This window comes from Sinocyclocheilus grahami, unplaced genomic scaffold (assembly GCF_001515645.1).
Source record: "Sinocyclocheilus grahami isolate Dianchi unplaced genomic scaffold, SAMN03320097.WGS_v1.1 scaffold603.1, whole genome shotgun sequence".
In the NCBI taxonomy this organism is placed as follows: domain Eukaryota; kingdom Metazoa; phylum Chordata; class Actinopteri; order Cypriniformes; family Cyprinidae; genus Sinocyclocheilus; species Sinocyclocheilus grahami.
In genome coordinates, this window is record NW_015505782.1 from 395,287 (window position 1) to 417,566 (window position 22,280).

The following is a 22,280-nucleotide window of genomic DNA, read 5'->3' on the forward strand; positions in this document are numbered from 1 at the left end:
TATGTAAGTGCTGTGACAAGTCTTAATATAAATACCTAAATATTATATTTTTTTCTCACATTTTTTTTTACTTGCAGAGAATTGAAGTGTAAGTGAATGTGCTTAATTGTCATGAAAATAATGTCACAATGCAAATAATATAAAAAACCTAAAAGAAATAGTATTTTTTTCTATTTTTTTTTAAACTTTTTTAAAAGTTTGATTTTACCTTGCTAAGATAATTCTGCAACACTAATAAACATGAAATACATTGTAAACAAAAGTTTGTTTTAATTAGATCAAATCATTTTTTTAATCAAACTTTTCAGGTTTAAATGAATTGAGTAGCCTAACATTATATTTTAATCTCATAGACATTTCTAGAAGGCAGTGTAATTATATTAGGTTTTATAACTGTAGACGTAGAGATTTTTACAAGGTGACAAACTTTAAACAGCGGATAAAGGCAAATTAGCATGCAGTCGATCGTGAGGAAACAATAGCGATAGCAACAGGTGTGTGAAATTATGAACAACTAAAACAAGCTAAAGTTAATGGGTGGTTTACCTGTTAAAACATGGATTGCCTGGGAAAAAGTTTTGGATTCAGTCCCATCGGCACTTACAAATAATGCAATTATAGTAGCTTAAACCTCTAGCCTAAGGTAGTTTGTTGGTCTTAGCTGGTGTAAGGTTGTTTAGCTAGTCTCCCACCCTAGTCACTCACTATCCACTTTATTTTTAGCGTAAGAATAATGCTGGGCACTTTCTAAGCACTGCTTTGTAAAGCTTCGAAACATCTGCGAATCATTTGTTTCAAACCACTGGTTCGAAGCACATATCAATCTTCCAAAGTCATGGGATTTCAGCAAACGAGGCTTCGTTACGTCAACTGTTTCAGTCAATGGGTGTTTTTTTAAGTATGTTATTATTATAATAATTACATCAAACACTCTCCCTGAAGCAAAGAGATCAATTTTCCCATGACACACAAATAAGGCAAGCTCTTAAGTGTATTTATGAATAAGTTCCGAAACACTGCTTCATGAAGTGTCGGCACCTTATTCAAATATTTATGCATGATATTACTCGATAAGAGTAAATTGTTTTGGAAGATTTTTAGTGTTTTGGATTCTTTTGCTTTTGTTTTCTAATATTTAAACAGGAAGATGAATATAGCAAACTGAAGTGCTTTTATGGATTTAAAATTAGCAACATGAGAAGCTCAAAACAGGAACCGTAAATGTCGTGTTTGGTCTGAATGTCTGATGAATGCAATTGACTCCATCACATGAAAGAGTGAATTTGTTGTTATTTTACTCGAACGTATTGAATTTCAGGACGTTCCCAGAAAACAAATCTTCTCATTTTCAGAAAAACACTTTCCTCCTAACGCGGGACGGATGAGTCTCAGCATAAACACACGTACAGCCAAAAATGAACATCCATAAAAGTGAAAAACCGTCCCTCGTTACAGATGTTTATTCTTCCACTCATCACTCTGTTATGAGTTAAACTTAAACCTGACAGAGACTTCAGACACGTGCATGCATTAACTGTTTTAAATGAATAACCCATCAATCTCTACCTGAAAGCAAGTGTAAAGTGGCTTAGCAAAAGCACTTCCTATGAGAGTGGAAATCATCATCATATATCTGACTGTACGACGCCTGGTTCATTTCGAAGATGTGGACATCAACAAGTCTCACCTCAAACTTTTATTACTATTTTATTAACGTGGATTAACAAACAGGGCACAAATAAGCAGCTTTTCAGTAGATAATAATGTCGGCTAATATGATTTACCCTGTAAAATCTGACATGAAATAATAGTTAGAAAAAAGTTTTTTTAAAAAATATATATTAGATATATTTAGTGGCTCAATAGCGCCACCTGTAATGTTTCAATAATGTGCCCCTTGAGCTATGTTTCACATACATGTACGAAATTCGGTAGACACATGTAATACCTACAAAAAAGTCTCCCGGTATGAAGTCCGAAACCCAATAGGAAGTCTGTTATTTTGAATTTTCTCTGCAAGTTTTGTGCACGTTATGTTTTTGCCATTTTCAGGCGTTGAATTTTTAAAAAATCTTTCATTGAAAGGCGTGTCCCTGACAAACTTCGATGTTTTGCCATGAATAGGAAGTTAATTCAGGCATACAATGGTCCGATCTGCCCCAAATTTCAGGTTTGATAAGATTCCTGTCCTGAACACATATTCAGTTGTAGCCATAGCGCCACCTGCTGGTAACAGGAAAGGACTTGTTTCACACTAACTTAAACATGCAATGTCCAATCTGCACTAGACTTCACATGTTTGGTAAGAGTCGTGGGCTGAAGACATCTACATGCCAATATTCAGTTATAGTCATAGCGCCACCAGCTGGCAGCAGTAAGTTTGGCAAAAATAAATGACTTCCTATATATATATATTCCTATATTCCTCCTATATTTATCACTTTAAATGCATATTGCTCACTGTTAGCTGTTTTCCTAAAGCTACCGGGTGGCGGTCAACCCGGGTGCGAGGGCCCTTTCAACGCTGCTTGCAGCTTTAATGGAATATATGTTAATGTTTTGTATCATATTTGATACATCAGTTTTTTATGGTCCATTTAGTATGATATAGTGAGAATATGGAGAAAAAACATATCAATTTTATTCGAAGGCCAAAACTGAGCACAAATACTCAATTTGGTGCAGATGCTGATATTTATGACAAATAGATGACATTCTGATGCTTGTCATGTAAATTAATGAGATCTTTATAATAGTATGACAGATATTTACATAAAATTATATTGGTTGTTGCTCTATATCTCTCAATAATTTCTTATAAGATGGTATTTAATGCTTAGTTTAATGATCAAAACATAATCGAATGCAATACAATGACTGTATTGCAATCATCATTGAACAAATAAATGTTCCTCAAACTCCTGATGGATCACTGTGGCGAGGGGGGCTTGGGAATGTGAAAGGATGCAGCGGGAGAACGGGTGCGGAGACGAGCGGTGATAAGGAGGTCAAGTGAATGATGACTAACACCTGTCTCTAACTCCAGTGATTGGAGAGAGATGAGAGATAAGCGCCCCGCAGACCTGGGAGAGGGAGAGAGAGACTGAATTCCAGCCGAGTCTGAGCATTGTGTGTGTGTCTTTGTGAGAGACTGTAGGCAGAGAGCCTGACAGCATTTTATTTTGTTCTGTTCGTTATTCTCTGAGTAATAAAAGGATTTACTCACCACCCCTTTCTTCCTCATCCTTCATCTCATTGAACTGTATTACACTGGTGCCGAAACCCAGGACGAGGAAGCTGGCACGCCGCCATGCAGCCAGCTCAACCAATGCCACTTGCGGAGCTTGAAGAGTCGCTCGCTGGGCTTCACCAAACCCAACATCAGGCACTGATGGACCTCAACCTGGAGCAGGAGGATCGTTTTCGCTTGTTGGTCCAGGCGCAGGATGAAGACCGGCAGGTCAGTGGAGGGGTCGCCCCCTCCATCGCCCACATCCCACTGATGAAGATGGGTCCACAGGATGACCCGGAGGCGTTCGTGGATCTCTTTGAGAGTACAGCAGAGGCATGCGGGTGGGCACACACCCAATGGCCGGTGTGCCTGATCCCGCTGCTGACTGGGGAAGCGCAGCTGTAGCGAACCTCCTGGCCTATGACGATCTCAAGTGGGCCATCCTTCAACGAGTCGGCCGTAGCCCCGAACAACATCGTCAACACTTCCGGTCAGGCGAGCTGGGGGACAACGGCCGACCGTTTGTGATGGCCCAACAGCTCCGGGACGCTTGCCGCAAGTGGCTGTTGGCCGAGGAACTTGACGTCGAGGGAGTGGTCGATCTGGTGGTGCTGGAGCAGTTCATCGCTCGGCTACCACAGGGGACAGCCGAGTGGGTCCAATGCCACCGCCCGACATCGCTGACGCAGGCCATCCAGCTGGCTGAAGACCATCTGGTGGCGTGTCCTGGGGTCGGCGAGCCCCTTATTAACCTCTCTCTCTCTAACCCCTCTCCTTCCCTTCCTGCTCTCTCTCACCCTATTCCTACTCCCAGGTCGCGTAGTAACATGCCCCCTGTACGCGAGAGGATCAATTTACACTGGGAGAGAAAGTGCTTGTATTACTTGCAACATCTAGTTCTAAATTACTCGCGAAATGGCAAGGACCTTTTGTGGTTACACGGCAAGTGGGGGATCTCGATTATGAGGTAAAGCGAACGGACAGGGGTAATTCATGTCAAATTTATCATCTCAATCTTTTAAAACGTTGGAATGAGGTGACATCGGTTGAGTTAACGGCGGCCATTTCGGCAGAGGAGGATCTCGGACCAGAACTGTCAAAACCAATCCGCTCGCTCTGGTCCCCAGGGGAGATCACCTCTCGCCACTGCAGCTCACTGAGTTAGCCAAGTTGCAAGCAGATTTTGTGGATGTGTTTTCACCCCTGCCCGGTTGCACGGACCTCATACAGCACCACATTGAAACGATCCCTGGGGAAGTGGCACGCAGCTGTCCCTATCGTTTACCGGAACACAAGAAAAAAGTGGTACAAGATGAATTAACAGCCATCCCATGAGTTGGGAGTAATAGAAGAATCGCATAGCAACTGGGCAAGCCCAATAGTTTTAGTGCCTAAAACAGATGGCTCCATCCTTTTTTGTGTTGATTACAGAAAGGTGAATGCAGTGTCGAAATTCGATGCTTATCCAATGCCCCGAGTTGACGAGCTGCTTGATCGGTTAGGTTTGGCTCACTTTTATTCGACACTGGATTTAACGAAAGGGTATTGGCAGATCCCCTTGTCGCCATTATCCAAGGAAAAAACAGCCTTCACAACGATGTTCGGATTACACCAATTTGTTACTCTTCCGTTCGGGTTGTTCGGGGCTCCCGCCACCTTTCAGTGTCTCATGGACAAGATCCTCCGGCCACATAGCGCGTACGCCAGTAATGATTGGCAGCGGCATATGGAACATCTGCACTGAGGGTGGCTGGATTACAATCATATTTGGCTCACATTTTAACACTTAAAAAAAAAATTATATATGGATAATCAAGCAAACGCAAGTTGCTTCAGTCCAGTATGCGTTCATCTTGAAATATTATAACAACATAAAAGGTATTCTAAAAGATTTCTCAGCAAAAAGACACGTCAAGCACAAGCTACAGATCTTAGCTTGTACAATTTTACTAAAAAACCTTTTACTTGCTAAAAAAGTCCAAGCTATCAATCAGAGACAGAAGGCATGTAGCAGATGAAAGTGAAAGTTTTGATCAAGTTTATGATTTAGAGGCTTTAGAAAGTCATAGTCAAATATGATACGTTAGGCTTTATAGGGTTAAATATGTGCGAATATTAACTGTACGGTAGCCTTTACAATTTGATCCACATTGTTTTTATTTCTGTTTTCGTGACAGGCAAAGTGTAGAACTAACAAACATGATTTAACGGTGTTGACAACATAGTAGTTAAAAAAACAACAGTATGACGTTTGCCAAGATCATGTCAGATACAGCATAATTAAAACATATGAAATCATATGAACTGCATGAATCATATGAAAGCTCAGATCTTTTGCTCGATGTGATTTCATGGAAAAACAGCCTAAATAGCAGTGACCAACAGTTAAAGGCAGTCAGACAGCATCAGGTGCAGTTATGAAGTTAGTACTGAAGTATTTAGTATGTTTTGGCAATATGAGTATTAATTTGAGTTTGAAGCAATGAACAGCTCTGAACATAATGTTATAATTGTGATCTTGAAATTGAATTATGGTGATTCTGACATGACGTGAATGCAACTTGAACAAAAACGAGTTGTGAGCCCTGAAAACACTTTCGTATTATTTCTATAAAGGTATTATACAGCTACCTATATTTAGCACGCATCTTTTACATGTGGATTTCATTTCGTTTGTAAAAAACAACAAAAAGGAACAAATAAAGATATTCTTCCATGTCAATAAAACAAAAGCATAATACTGTAAAACATATTCTTGGCAGTGCTTTAGTGTTTTCTCCAAGGTTTTCAACTTCCTACTTAAGAAGTGCTTTTGGTCACTTCTTTTTGACAAGTGAACGGCTTGAAAAACAAATGCAAGCATTGCAGTTGGCTTCCTTATACAGTATGTCATCTTTTTAGCATTAGCCCATAAAACACATTTATGATTGTAAGACTGAGATATCAAATAGGAATACAACAATAACAAGCATGTACACTACCATTCCAAAGTTTGGGGTCTGTAAGATTTTTTAAAAGAAATTAATACTTTTATTCTGCAAAGATGCATTAGACTGATCAGAAGTGACATTTATAATTTCAATGAACTCTGAAGCTCTTCGGTCACTTTTGTCCAAAAAATTTTCTGTTTTGAATTTTTTTAAATCACAGCTTCATCAGAATGGTACGAAACTTGTTGACTTTTATTGCATTTGGAATGTGAACACAAAAAAATTGAGGGCTTGGTTTGAGCAGGTTAAGTGGTCGTAAAAAAAAAAGTGTCACACTTGTGGTCTTCGGTCAAAAATGACCGACCATAGGAAATGAATGGGAAATTGACAAAAACACAAAAATGCAGCGAACATCCACTCTCTCACTCACACACACACACATGTCTGGTCAGCTATCCTTGTGGGGACTCTCCATAGGCGTAATGGTTTTTATACTGTACAGACCGTATATTCTATTGTCCTACACCAACCCTACACCTAAACCTACCCCTCACAGGAAACTTTCTGCATTTTTAGATTTTCAAAAAACTTCATTCTGTACTATTTTTAAGCTTTTGTACCTGTGGGGACCACAATTTAGGTCCCCACCGTGACACAAGTCCCCATGAGACTGTGTGTAGTCAGGTTTAAGTCCCCACCAGGATATATAAACCAGTACACACACACACACACACCAATGAACTGATGTGACGCTAACACAGCAAATATGTAAAATAAAAGCAACAATTCAACTACAATGCAGTAAAAAAGTGGACAGCAAGGAAGGAGTTACACTCTAAAACATCCGCAAAACAGGCACATCCACTCACACACACACACACAATTATACACTTTCAAATGAATTGGTATGGCTATAACCATATAGCCATAACGAGTCAGAAAACTGAAATAAGAGGTTGAAATCAGATCAGACCCAGAATTATTACGCTCTGATAAAACATTCCTGTTAATTTTCGTTACATTTTTATAGAATTTTTACAAAATTCTTTCTCTGTGTTCAGGTTTGACTGTAGTAATAATTCAAAAACTGACGCTTTAAAATCAACATTTAAAAAATAAAGAAATAAAAAATCTAAACCTTTACAAAAAGTTGTCTTTAAAAAAAGTCTAAATATATATCCAAACCCACAACTTAATAAACATATATAGAGCTATATGGGAATCTATGGGCTAAACCAGGGTTTCTGAAATCTTGCCCTGGAGGGCCAGTGCGCTGCAGAGTTTAGCTCCAACCCTGATCAAAGTCACCTACCTGTGATTTTCTAATAATCTTGAAGACATTGATTAGCATACTCAGGTGTGTTTGATTAGGGTTAGAGCTAAACTCTGCAGGAAAGTGGATCTCGTGGGCCAGATTTGAGGATCCCTGGGCTAAACCATGGAATTGCAGATGTTTTTATTATTTTACTCCCACCAGATGGCACTAATCTGGCTTCAAAAATTTGATGAAATGCTGCCATAATTGAAAAGTAATAGAAAATATTTGAAAAAAAAAATGTTTGTATTATTTTCAATGGGGAAAATGTATCATAATAATTGCATAAATATTAATTAGTAGCATGAAATTCTCTCAAAAAAACAAAATGAAAAAATATAAAATATGATTAAACAAAGATATGTTACGTTGATATTACTGGGGGGGGGGCAGTAATATTATTTGGGAGACCACAGTAATATTATTTGGGAGACCACAAGTGTGACTCCCAAATAAGAAGCACCAGAGGGTTAAATGCTGTTCTTTTGAACTTTCTATTTATCAAAGAATCCTGAAAATAGTGTATTACAGTTTCCACAAAAATATTGGGCAGCACAACTGTTTTCAACATTGATAATAATCAGAAATGTTTCTCGAGCAGCGCATCAGCATATTAGAATGATTTCTGAAGATCATGTGACACTGAAGACTGGAGTAATGATGCTGAAAATTCAGCGTTGCATCACAACAATCAATTACATTTTACAGTATCTTTACATAGAAAACAGTTATTTTAAATTGTAATAATATTTTAAAATTTTACTGTTTTTTAAATCAAACAAATGGTGACTTGGTGAGTGGAAGAGACTTTTCAAAAACACTACAAAAGTCTTACTGCCCCCAAACATTTGTGTAACATTTGACTCCTAGTGTAAATTACATCTTTGATTAAAGTGACTAGTGAGGAGTGAATATCAGATAAAGGAACATGCTGTGATACGCTAAAGCTAACGGTGTTAATTAAACAGGAAGTTGAAGTGATGTAGGCTCAGGTGGTTCAGGTGGACTGATGTTCATAGGCAGTGCAAATTCATCTGTCATGGTGAAACCATCGGTCATTCATTCGTCTCTCTCCGGCGGTGATCTGTCCCTCTGTCTGCGCTGGGCTAAAAACTGCTGGACCACAGACGGCCAATCCACAACGTTCTCCACGAAAAATTTTACTGTTTTTTTTATCAAACAAATGGTGACTTGGTGAGCGGAAGAGACTTCTTTCAAAAACACTACAAAAGTCTTACTGACCCCAAACATTTGACTCCTAGTGTAAATTACATCTTTGATTAAAGTGACTAGTGAGGAGTGAATATCAGATAAAGGAACATGCTGTGATGCGCTAAAGCTAACGGTGTTAATTAAACAGGAAGTTGAAGTGATGTGGGCTCAGGTGGTTCAGGTGGACTGATGTTCATAGGCAGTGCAAATTCATCTGTCATGGTGAAACCATCAGTCATTCATTCGTCTCTCTCCGGCGGTGATCTGTCCCTCTGTCTGCGCTGGGCTAAAAACTGCTGGACCACAGACGGCCAATCCACAACGTTCTCCACGCGCACCTGTCCTCCAGACATGTACATCGCCATCTGACCGCCTGCACAGTGACACCACACGACCGCTTGAGATTGACACATGACAAATCCTATTATTTCTTTCTCTTTTTCCCCTTAAAATAATATAAAAATAAAATAAAATGTAATTACTGTACACAGGACTATACTGTACTAAGTATGAAATTATAAATATAATATTGCTAAATATTAATTACATTTAACCATGAATTGATGAATTACAATACGAATAATATAATATAATATAATATAATATATCTACGCATGAATGTATGTATTCATTTGTTAATTTATTCATTCAGTCAGTCATTAATTCAATAAAGCAATAGCAAACTCATAGTGGTAGAAATTTAAATAATCATAATAACAATAAAACTTCAATAAATAAATGATAATAGAATAATTATCATAGTATTTTTATTACAAGTTTTGAACTGAACATTTTGAAGTAGAAGGCTGAAATAGTATTTTCTTGTAAAATGTACTCCACTAACCTTTATTTACAACTTATAATATACAATATATTATAAGAGTATAATATAATAATTTATTTATTATGTATTTATTTTAATGCAGCAAAGGCTATTTTCATGGTAAACGAAGTAGAAATCAAAATCTTAATAGCAATAAAACTTCAATAAATAAATAAAACAGAATAATTAAACAATATTTTTCTTACAACAATATAAAAAAATACAGCAACTATATTGTTTTTTTTTCTGTTTTATATTTGATAGAAAAACTAAAATTTTTACAGAAAATCTAAAATTAGTTTAAAATTGACCAAATAAATGAATCTTCTACCAAAGAAGAGGCGGCAGTGAAATTGTGTACTTGCCCTCGGGAAGGATCTGCGTCCTCTTGTTTCCTCTGACACAGCTGACAGATGCTTGAGCCAGCAGCTCTAGAGAGCGAGAGCCTGTCAAACCTTCAGTGTCTTCATCCTCATTCATCACATTACGACCCTCCACAGAGCAGATCTTCCCTGAACACAACGGGAACAAGAAATTGTGAGATGTAAAACTTGGAGAAAGAAAGTTGAAAATGTGAAATGTAAATGTAGAATTCTAAGAAAAAAATCTAAATTGTTTGAGATGTCAACTTAAAATTCAGAGAGAAAAGACAAAACTGCAAGATGTAAACTCAGAATTCTGAAATAAAGTCTAAATTGTGATACGTAAACTTAGAATTCTGAGAAAAAACTTTAGAATTGTGAGATGCAAATTAAAAATTCTGAGGAAAAAAAGTCAGGATTGTGGGATGTAAACTTAGAATTCTGAGAGAAAATTCAAAACTGCAAGATGTAAACTCAGAATTCTGAAAAAAAGTCGAAATGATACCTTAATATTTCTAAGAAAAAAGTCAAAATCGTAAACTTACAATTCTAAAAATTTTTTCTCAGAATTCCGAGATGTAAACTCACAGTTATGAGTTAATAACTTGCAAAACACAAGATACAAACTCACAATTGCAAAAAAACAATTTTTTTTTTGCTTTGCTGGACACAAGTTTCCACAGTAACATGCAAACGATCTCTATATAAAAAGATAAACTCCTACCTGCGCGTTTGCAGAGAATCTTGATGGAGTAGAACAGGTTGAACGGAGACGGAACTCCAGACTTGCGGCTCATATCGCGGATCAGAACGGCGCGGCCAAACTTCCACTCTGTGTCGGACTGAGCCTGGATGCGCTGGTACGTGTCGCTCATCATGGCGATGAGCAGGTTGATCAACACGATGCACGTCACCACCAGATACACACCAAACACCATTTTAGCCAAAACGGCCGTGGCGGGAGGCGAACGCTCCAAGTTGGGAATTTTATCCGGTTCGGTTAAACCAAACAGGGCGAAGAAAAGCAGCACAGACATGTTTAAAGGATCCGGAATGGTCACATTACCATTGCTGTTGTCCCAATCTTGAGGATACAGCGGCTGACACAAAGCGGTGAGACTCAGCGTGAAGGCGGTGTGGAACAACATGAGGATCACAGCGAACCGACACAGATCCTTCATCAGGTCTCGGATGATTATGGCCCATGGGCCGAATAAGTGATGGAACGTGAGGAACTCCAGCAGCTGGATGAACGCCAGCATCATCGCCACGGCCAGCAGGACGTTTCGGGCGAACAGGCAGTGCAGGTGCGACGGCGGCCACCATTGCGTGAAGACCGCCAGCAGGTGGCACAGCAGAGCCGCGGCGGAGAAGCCCAGGAGAAGAAGACGAATCCACGCTAATCCGACGCGCTCACCTGGAAACGTCAGCTCGGATACCAGCATCCCACAGAGCCAGATCAGCAACAGACACTCAGACCAGCCGGGCACCAGACGGCCCTCGGACAGAGGACTCACGGGCGGATACACGATCGTCAGGATGAACAGAGCCAACAGGAAGACATGCGACACCAGGTGACTCATGAACTTCACGATTGGGATGGTGTTAAAGCTGAGTGGAAATTAAAGCAAATAGTTACACACATTTCTCCTCAAGTCAGACACACTGGCAGTATAAAGTTTGGAGATATGTGACTGAATTTATGTTTCTGCAGTCCGTAACTTTTGGCGCTAACAGAACTGTGTGCATCTTGTGGAAGAATATTGTAGCCGGAGCTACTTCTCTGTGTTTATGTCTATGACGAATCACGCAGGTACTGGGATACTCCACAGCGGTACCTACCCAAACCAGTCTAAAATAGTCTGAATATGAACACTTATTATAGGTGTACCATAGTGATTCAGGACAAGCCAAAAACATGGTTTGGAAAAAGGATTCATGGTGTACTCGCTTATTATATACATTTTGAACACAAAAAATGTTACGGACTGCAGCTTTAAAGTCCGAGTGAAATCAAAATGTACAATATTTCTTTTGTTAGCACCCATTGCTATTCTTGAGGTGAACAATTTATCCGTGCAAGTTAATTCACTGAAAAAATGTTTGTAATGGTAATCTGATAATTTGCTTCCACTCTGGAATGGCATCCCTTCTCTGATACATCTATTTGACGGCTTGGGCAGAACATCCCTAACCACACCCCTCCAACCGTTAGATTACTGCGAGTGAGAGATGAGAGGAGGAGCGCAAAAATAAAGCCCCTCCCTCTATTCAATATTCCATTTCAGTTGGAAATACCTCACTATACTGAAATGAAGTCAGCAGCAACTTCCAGTTCACGCAGACTTTAAAAAACTTTTGATCTAATTGAAATAAAGATAAAATAAAAATGCAAATGTTAGATTCAAAACAAACTTATAAAATTAGAAATGTTGCCTTGGCAACTAACTGGAAAAAAAAAATACTGAAGTACTAAAATTACTAAAACTAAAGTTGAAATAAAAATTAATTTAAGCTGAATAGAAATGAAAAAAAAGAAAAATGACAAAAGCACATAAAATTACTACAAATGAAGCTAAAATTAAAGTGAAACCTGAAAATATAAAACAAAAGCTAATTTATTAAAATATGAATAAATACTATAATAGTTTATAAATATTCTAAATTGAACTGACATAAAATAAAATATAAATATTAGATGAAAAATTAGAAATGTTGCCTTGGCAACTAAAATTACTGAAACTAAAACAAAAATAATATTTTTAAGCTAAATGGAAATATAAAAAAAAAGTAATAAAAAAGACAAAAGCACAAAAAATATTTATACTAAAATTTAAATTAAATGAAATGAAAATGTAAAAAACAAATACTATAATAATACACAATACTAAAGTAACACTTTTCAAGGCTTTAGTGTATGAATCAACAAGGACATTCAATTGACCAAAAATGACAGTAAAGACATTTATAATGTTACAATTTTTTTTCCCCTATTTTAACTAAATGGTGTTGTTTTGAACTTTCGGTCACACTTTATTTTAAAGTCCAGTTCTCAGTATTAACAAACCATTAACTACAACTTTTGCCTCAATAAACTCAGAATTTGCTGCTTATTAATAGTTAGTTAGGTAGTTGTTAAATTTAGGTATTTGGTAGGATTAGGGATGTAGAATATGGTCAAGCAGAATATGTGCTTTATAAGTACTAAAAACAGCCAATATGTTATTAATAGGTATGCTAATAAGCAAGTAGTTAATAGTGAGAATTGGTCCCTAAAGTGGTCTCTAAAGTGTTCCCGAACTTTCTATTCAACAAATATTGCTGAAACAAATCATGGTATTAAACAGCACAACTGTTTTCAACATTGATAATAATCATAAATGTTTGTTGAGCAGCAAATCAGTATATTAGAATGATTTCTGAAGATCATGTGACACTGAAGACTGGAGTAATGATGCTGAAAATTCAGCTTTGATCACAGCAATAAATTACATTCTACTATACATTCACATAGAAGACAGTTATTTTCAATCGTAATAATATTCCCAATATTACTGTTTTGACTATTTTTTTATCAAATAAATGCAGCCTTGGTGAGAAGTTTACGGTGTAAGAGTGTACCTGTGTCTGAGTGGCAGTGAGAGCACCACCCACAGCGGAGGGAAGAGCAGCAAACAGAAGAACAGCAGCAGGATCTTCCATGAATCCCACTGCAGGCTTCCATGCCACACGTCTGTCAGGTACGTCTGCACCGCCGGATGGGACACCACACCCTTCTGCCGGCCCTCGATCAGGCAGTCCAGCACGCTGGCACCCCGGTGGTCCACAGCCCTGAGGATGGAGCCCGCACCGTGGCCCCCGGCTGAAGCGGCGAGGGTCAGGAGGTCAGAGGCCATGAGCTCACAGTGATGCGCAGCGGCCTGCAGGTCGATGGAGCGCTCCTTCTCTCTGAGCGCGGCCAGAGTAAGAGCTCGCGACAGACGGACGCACGTGTCCAGAGGAGCCGGAGAATGAAGAACCAACTCCTCCAGAGCCACATTATCATTCATCCGACCACACACCATCAGATTGAACACAAACTACAGACAAAACGCAAAACAAAACATGCTAAAAGATCCACTTTGAATTGGTTTATTTTCAGTAGAACAAGGCTGTGAGTCTCATCTGCTCATTAAGAATGAAATGAAAGCATCAACCCTGCCATCATATTAAACAAACAATAAAGCTGTATCAAACTAAACCTACAGAAAAACAGTTATGTAAAAATGAAAATACTGTAAAAACACATTCAGAATTCTTCAATAAAGAGTTCCAAGCCACAAACTAATCTAACTTCAAACTAACTACCTCCGAGACAAAATTACAAAACTTGACTTTAAGAAAAAAACAAACAAAAAAAACAATGAAATTTGTGTCATCATTTAAGCCTAAACTGTTACAGAACATTAAAAAATATTACGACTTTTAATTTAGGTGGACTTAAAACAACCTTCACATGAACAAGTTTTAATAAATGTGATGTGTATCAGTGTTTCACACAGTGTATCAGTGAGCCTGACCTTCTTGTCATCCAGCAGTCGGAGTGTGTTCTTCTCTCGTCTCAGCAGGAAGATGACGGTTTCCTCGTGGTTTTCCTGAGCCGCGTACTGCAGCGGCGTCCATCCGGCATGACATTCGACACACGCCGACGCTCCGCTCTCCACCAGGAATGACACCACCTCCAGACAGCCGGCTTTAGCCGCGTAATGCAGCGCCGTCCAGCCACTCTGAAACACAGACCAAACATACAACTGCTTTGCTGCTTTTTTTTCATTTAATATATATATTTTATTTCAGCTTTATTTAAAGGGGTCATGACATGAGAAAGCAAATTTCCCTTGATCTTTTAATACAGGAGGTCTTTGGTTGCCTAATACATCCTGCAAGTTCCATAACTTAAAATGTCCTCATCATCAATAAAAAAGCATTTATGTAATAACCCTCAGAAAACGGCTCGTTTTGGATCTGAGGGACAAGGTGATGTCACCTGGGCACAGTGGTTTGCATAAACACCGCCCCAAGAGCGACACGTCGACATAGGCCCCACCCACTGGCATTCAGCCGCTAACGGTGGACACTTGAGCACTCTGAATGCGAGTGCCGTGTCAAAAACAAATAGAAATTACAATCACTGCTGCCATCTTGTCCACACTGGATACAGATGTGCGTTCACTTTCTGACACAGTCCACGCGCTTGAGTCTGTCGTCAGGACAAATGCAGTGAAAGAACGTTTGCTTTGACGCGCTTGTATTAAACAGCTCATTCGTGTCTTTGTACGGATATCAGAAGGATCCCAGCGTAAGGAACAAGTGGATAGTTTATTTTTAATGGCATCCCGGATCGTGTCTGAGGATTGTTCAGACTTCGGAGCATGTTGTTTTGTAATCGAGGCACAGTGTCATGGAGAGTTAACAAAGAAACATTTGTTGAAAGATGAAGCGGTACTAGTTTTGACAGCAGCTGCATCAACCGTAAGTAGATTATTTAATAACGCTTTGTCTGGAAATTACAATTTTATTGTGCCACATCCAGTGTAGACAACATCACTGATTAGAATGATTTCTATAGTATTTTGTCGCGCCGCTCGCGTCCGGTGTAAACACGGCATGAGAGAGGTTCAGAATGAGGGTAGAAAATCCACATTATTTTTTTTATTTTGTGTAAAAAACTATTAACATTATAATTATAGTTATTCAATAGTTATTATAGTTATCAAAAACAGCAAAGGAAATCTGAACATAGTTTGAGACACTATTGAGGTCTCTTCTGAAACTCTAAAGGAGACACATTTGAGATTACAAGGGTCTTTTTCCAACACAAGCATTCACTCACCATTTAACCTCATTGCTGTCTATGAGAAACATCTGAGATAATCATGTGTGATTGTTCTTTACATGTCAGGTTTCTTCTCACCGTGTCCGTGTGGTTGATCTCCGCTCCCTGTCCCAGCAGGACTCTCACCATGGCCACGTGTCCGTTTGCAGCGGCCAGATGCAGACAGGTACATCCGCGTTTGTCGGTCAGGTGCAGCAGAGATCCAGAGCGGCTGATCAGCAGCCCGACCACAGCCGTGTGTCCGCTCTGAGCCGCCAGGTGCAGAGGACTGGAGCCCTGAAACACATGACGGACGGTCAGTACCGCGCTCAAACCCCACAGCAGTGCTTCTGATCTCTTGCCTGAATGTTTGTTTCTGCATCGGCCTGAACCCCAGGAGAATTCAGCAACAGGCGAACTACATTCTCATGACCGGACTGAGCCGCCAGGTGTAGAGGAGTGTAACCTGACTGAACACACACACACACAAACAATCATAAATCATGCACTGATGATTCATAATCATCACTATATGTACATTGTGGCTTTTGTGTCTGTAAAAGCAAATTACCTTAAGATATCAAGACTTATTTTGAGAGAATGTATCTTGAATATTCTTTACACAAGACTGTTTAATGCTGTATGGAGGTGACAAATGCATTTACTGTGCACAGGAAATAATATTGTAGAAATAATATTATGAATTTAATGTTTTAAATATAAAATTATAAATATGTAATATGTAATATATTACTTATATTTAGGGTTGCAAAGGGGTGGAATATTTCCGGTAAATTTCCAGAAACTTTCCAAAAATTCCTGGAAAGCTTTCAAAATTACTGGAATGTTTCCAAAATTTACTAGAAATTTACCCCCTTTTTGCAACCCTATTTATATTACACGTATTATATATTTAATTATGTTATATATTTTAAATATATTTAATTACAAATTGATGAATTATATTATGAATAATTATTACAAAATAATAAATAATAATTACAAAATAGTATTTTTTAATATAAAATACATTTTATAATATTTTACTGCTGCACTGGGTCTTTATACAGAATTTAGAGCAGTTATACAATTTATTTAAAATGAACTATAACATTTACTCTATAAAATGTTAGCGGTGCAACTCAATTATGAGTTATATTTCTATTTTTACTCTGTACCTTGTGTATGCTCAAAACACAAACATTTGAAATAATGAAAAAAATTTGAAATTAATATTTTAAACATTAAATGATAAATATATAATCATGGATTGATTTATAAAATATCAATAATTAGAAATATATAATATAAACATAAGTAAATATACATTTTTATAATAATATTTGTTTCTATTATTTTATGATATACAGAATTTGGAGCATAAAGCCTACTCAGAATTTTGTAGAGATGCATTTATTTAGATTAAAAAAAAAAAGGATTTTAAATTTCAGTAAGTTCAATAACCTTTTCCCTTTTTCTTTATTCAAAAAAAAAAAAAAACTGTACAAATTAATCAGATTTATTAGAATGACAATAACAACACTCGTGGGTTTGATTCCCAGCGAAAACAAAATACACAAAAAAATGTAAAGCTTCATTGCAAAGCAAGAATCCCCCAAATGAAGAAATCTAATTAAAAATGCCTTATTTGCTAATAGCTATGTTCTGCAGTGTAACTCTGAGTGAAACTGGCATCACCTCAGCTAACGGCTGTTGTCTCTTTACGTCGTCTTTGCCGCTGCTGTTGGTGGGGAATTCACTGCGTATTGTAGCTGGAACTTTAGTCAGGATCTCTCTCATAAAGTCCACTTGTCCGAAACAGGCTGCCACGTGCAGAGCCGTTAAACCCGTCTACACACACACACACACACACGGTTCACTGAATCATTACAGCACAGTTTTGTTCTGCTTAACCTTTATAAGCAGAGGTCATGTGTTCACATGCAGCACCTTGGAGCTCTGGATCTTCAGCGAAACGCTGCCTTTCAGCACCTCCAGAATATGAGTGTGTCCATTCTTGGCAGCCAAATGTATGGCCGTCATGCCCTCCTGAAAGGGTCAAAGGTCTTAGAAATGATCATGTTAAAATGTTCGTCATATTTTGTCTGTCTAACTTACGGCGTCCTCCTCTGTCACTGATGCTCCAGCATCCAGAAGAACTTTCACCACCTCCGTATGACCGCCAGCAGCAGCCAAATGCAGCGGACACAAACCGTTAGCCTGCAGAGTTAGAAAGAGCAGAAGATATACAGGGTATTACATACAACATTTCTCATTTTAATTTAGCTTCATGAACTTAACAAAACTGAAATAAAATTAATAAACACTATATACAGTGGGGCAAAAAAGTATTTAGTCAGCCACCAATTGTGCAAGTTCTCCCACTTAAAAAGATGAGAGAGGCCTGTAATTTTCATCATAGGTATACCTCAACTATGAGAGACAAAATGAGAAAAAAAATCCAGAAAATCACATTGTAGGATTTTTAAAGAATTAATTGGTAAAGTCCTCGGTAAAATAAGTATTTGGTCACCTACAAACAAGCAAGATTTCTGGCCCTCACAGACCTGTAACTTCTTCTTTAAGAGGCTCCTCTGTCCTCCACTCATTACCTGTATTAATGGCATCTGTTTGAACTCATTATCAGTATAAAAGACACCTGTCCACAACCTCAAACAGTCACACTCCAAACTCCACCATGGCCAAGACCAAAGAGCTGTCAAAGGACACCAGAAACAAAATTGTAGACCTGCACCAGGCTGGGAAGACTGAATCTACAATAGGTAAGCAGAAAAAAATATAACCATGAAAAAAAACATTCATTCATATATAAAGGATGTGCATATATATATATATATATATATATATATATATATATATATATGTGTGTGTGTGTGTGTCACACACCGGCTCACATCACCCTGGACTGCATTTCCCATCATCCATTGCACTAATTGCACACAGCTGTAACCAATCACATGCTCACCTGAAAGCTAATTACACACACTATATAACACCCACTCAGCTCTTGCTGAAGTCGCAGAGTAATATATAATATAAATTTAGCATTTATCACTCTTCTAGCGGTAGCGATTTTACAGAGCCAGTTCCCGGTCTAGTTCATAGTTCAGTCTAGTCTTGCCTGTTTTCCTGTGTGAAGATCTTTGCCTGTGTTATTTCAGATTGCCCTATCGTCTTGCCGTTTGGACTCTGGTAGCCCCTGCCTGGACTAGACTGAACTATGAACTAGACCAAGAACTGGCTCCGTAAAGTAGCTACCGCTAGAAGAGTGATAAATGCTAAACAATACTCGGCAACTTGAGCAGGATCTGAGTGGGTGTTATATAGTGTGTGTGTGTAACAGCTTTCAGGTGAGCGTGTGATTGGTTACAGCTGTGTGCAATCAGGGCAATGGATGATGGGAAAAGCAGTCCAGGGTGATGTGTAACAGTCTGTGTGGTGTGAGAGTCAGTATAATGGGAGAGCGACCTCTGGTGGCAATCGGACGGAAGGCCACGGACCATGTGTGTGTGTGTGTGTGTGTGTGATCAAATTATATATATTTTTGTTTGTTTTTCCAGCCACTTCCCAAGGTAACATTTCTCATTTTTATTTAAAGTATTTACAATATCTAAAACTGAAATCAAATTGAATAAAAAAAAAACATGATTGATGGTTAATATAAATATCTAATTCCCATTCTTGTTTACTGTAACTAATATGAAATATTTAAACTTATGGGAATATACGGTTTCTAATTAAAATTAAGTAAAAAAAACTATATAGATATATTCACATTAAAAACGACATTAATAAAAACTAAAAAAAAAAAAAATTTTGTTCCAAGTTTCTAAAACTAACTAAAATCAGAAATGAAATCATAAAAATAATCTTTAAAATATTAATAACAGTATATTAATGATACTAAAATAATAAAGCATGAAATGACCTTTGACGTCCTGACCTTGTTGTTGAGTGTGACCGGTCCTCCTTGATTAAACAGCAGCAGTTCTTTAATGACGGCTACGCTGCCTTTAGCCGCAGCCATGTGTGTGCAGGTCGCTCCCTCCATGTTAGCTAGCATGGCTAATTCAGGCCGCTGCCTCAGAAACAGCTTCACCACCTCCGAGTGATCGTTCTCCGCCGCCAGATGAAGAGGAGTCTGACCGCGCTGAAACAAACACTCTAGATGAGCCACGATGGCAGAATCACTGTTATTATTGTCAGGATTCTGTCAGTTATAAAGAGAAGTGGGCAGTGGAAAAACAGGACTGAGTGAATCCGAGAAGCAATATTTTCTTAAAATAGTAAAGCATATTTTGAGAATATATATTAGATATCTTATACTTCCTTTAGACAGCAGAGGCAGCACAAAAGCAGCATCTGGAATAGCATATACACCACGAAAAGCTGCATTTACATTACTATAATAGGAAAAAATACTCTATTTAAATGTGAAATTATGAATATACAATCGTGAATTGATTAAAATATGAATAATTATGAATTAATGTATAAATATTTATATAATAATGTGTCTTTATGCAGAATTTTAAGAAGTTGTAGAATAAACTTGGCTTTGTCACTTATTAGATGACTTGTTTCAAGTTCAATATTTTAACATTTTATTGTACAATAACACAAAACGGCAGGATTATTATTATTATTATCAAGGTTCTGTCAGCTATAAAGATGACATCTCCGACTTATACTGAAAGAAAATATAGAAAATAATTTATCGTATTTTACCTCAAACGTTTCATAAACAGGTTTTATTATAGGAAGTTTTATTAAAATATTTTAAGGTTTATTTTGGTATCACTTCACATTAAGGTCTCATTCGTTCACATTAGTTAATGCATTATCTAAAAAGAACTACCAACTACCAATATATATATATTTTTTCCAACATGTATTAATCTTAATCTTAATGTTACTTAATAAAAAACAACTGTTCATTGATTTTCACATGCTAGTTCACAGTGAATTAACGATTAACAAATATAACTTGTGATTTTAAAAAGGTATTAGTAAATGCTGAAATTCACATTAGCTAGATTAATAAATGCTGCAGGTATTGTTCATTAGTTCATGTTAACTAATGGCAACAAATAATGTTATAGGTTTAATGTTATTTATTGTGTTACGTTTTATCATGTATATACAATATAATATAAATTAAATTATATCTGTATAAATATATTTGTACAAAAGTTGTGTATTATTATATATTTTTATATTTGACTGTGTTATATTGAATTTGGATCAGTTAAAGAGATTATTATTTAGATACATGTAAAAATCACTTGGGAGTTATTTCAATTATATATCAGTTGTATTAAGTTTACTATTCGTATTTAATTTAGTTTAAATAAAGGAAATACATAATTGATAGATGGCAAACAAATTCACAAAGTGGTTTCACTTTGCTGGCAAGTCAATTTTTGAAGTTGCATCATGGTGGATTTGAGATGTAATCTGAATTCACAAATGAAGAATAACACAATATATTATTTATTGCAAGTGTCTGTGTTTCTGTCTCATTCCACTCACAATATCTGTAGCAGTTATGTCAGCTTTCAGGTTTAACAGGCTGCTGCAAACGTCCAGCTGTCCGCTGATGGCTGCCAGATGCAGAGGCGTCTGCTTTCTCTGTGAAAACGAGCCGCTCAGTTTCATTTCTCTGGGTTATCACATCTGCACAGAGCTTTCAGTTCTTACCAGAGAGAGAGCATCAACACTGGCCTGATGGGTCTCCACCAGTAGCCTGACGAGCTGCGCCGAGCCGTTCTGAGCGCTGAGGTGCAGAGGCGTCAGGCCCAGTTTGGTCTTGGTGTTCACAAAGGCCTTATGGGCCAGCAGGATGTCCACGATGTCTTGATGACCTTGTTCTGCAGCCAGATGAATGGCGGCCTTCCCCTCCTGATGAGATTTCATATAAATCCACAATTTTTTATTTCTGAAGCGCTTCTTCGGGATACAGATTCAGAGTTTCAGATCCATAAAAAAAACCTACAACTGAAAGACTCAAACATTATTATGTCACAAAATATGTTTTTTTTCATTAAAATAAATTCTTCAACATTGAAAAGAATCGTGCGTGTTGTTTAGTATTATGTAAACAAGAAAACAATGATTTTGGTAAAAAGTGATTTTTTTGTTGTTGTTGTAAATAAAACAAAGATTATTGGAGTAGCTTTTAGAAGAAAATACTTTTTTTTTTTTTTTTACTATACTTTCGAAATTTCACGTTTAATACAATGTTACTTCTTTGTAATTGTGAAATTTAATAGCTATTTCTAAGTGAGTTTCTATAATTTGTCTAGCAAATACATACTGTTATTTCTAAAACATGTTTCTTGGAGTAGCATGTACATACAATATTATGGTAAATTAATATGACAATTACTGTAAAATAACTGTCCTAAAATACTACAATAATTAAATATTTTGTATTAAACAAATATATATATATATATATATATATATATATATATATATATATAGAAAATAAAAATATTTTAATATTTTATTATAATTAAATAATTAAAT

At 37.3% G+C, this 22,280-nt stretch overlaps 1 protein-coding gene across 1 annotated transcript in view; it reads right to left on the reverse strand.

The window, feature by feature from the left end:
* Nucleotides 1-8,698: 8,698 nt before the first annotated feature.
* Nucleotides 8,699-22,280, reverse strand: part of trpn1 (transient receptor potential cation channel, subfamily N, member 1) — a 52,360-nt gene continuing 38,778 nt past the window's right edge. The window contains exons 17-29 of the mRNA XM_016240893.1: nt 21,450-21,650; nt 21,282-21,380; nt 19,693-19,899; nt 17,847-17,948; nt 17,679-17,777; nt 17,427-17,579; nt 16,091-16,198; nt 15,828-16,025; nt 14,434-14,640; nt 13,496-13,953; nt 10,599-11,485; nt 9,878-10,024; nt 8,699-9,062 (exon numbers count right to left, since the gene is read on the reverse strand). Coding sequence (XP_016096379.1) covers nt 8,929-9,062; nt 9,878-10,024; nt 10,599-11,485; nt 13,496-13,953; nt 14,434-14,640; nt 15,828-16,025; nt 16,091-16,198; nt 17,427-17,579; nt 17,679-17,777; nt 17,847-17,948; nt 19,693-19,899; nt 21,282-21,380; nt 21,450-21,650 — 3,000 coding nt within the window. The 3' untranslated portion in view covers nt 8,699-8,928. The remainder of the gene's footprint in view (nt 9,063-9,877; nt 10,025-10,598; nt 11,486-13,495; nt 13,954-14,433; nt 14,641-15,827; nt 16,026-16,090; nt 16,199-17,426; nt 17,580-17,678; nt 17,778-17,846; nt 17,949-19,692; nt 19,900-21,281; nt 21,381-21,449; nt 21,651-22,280) is intronic.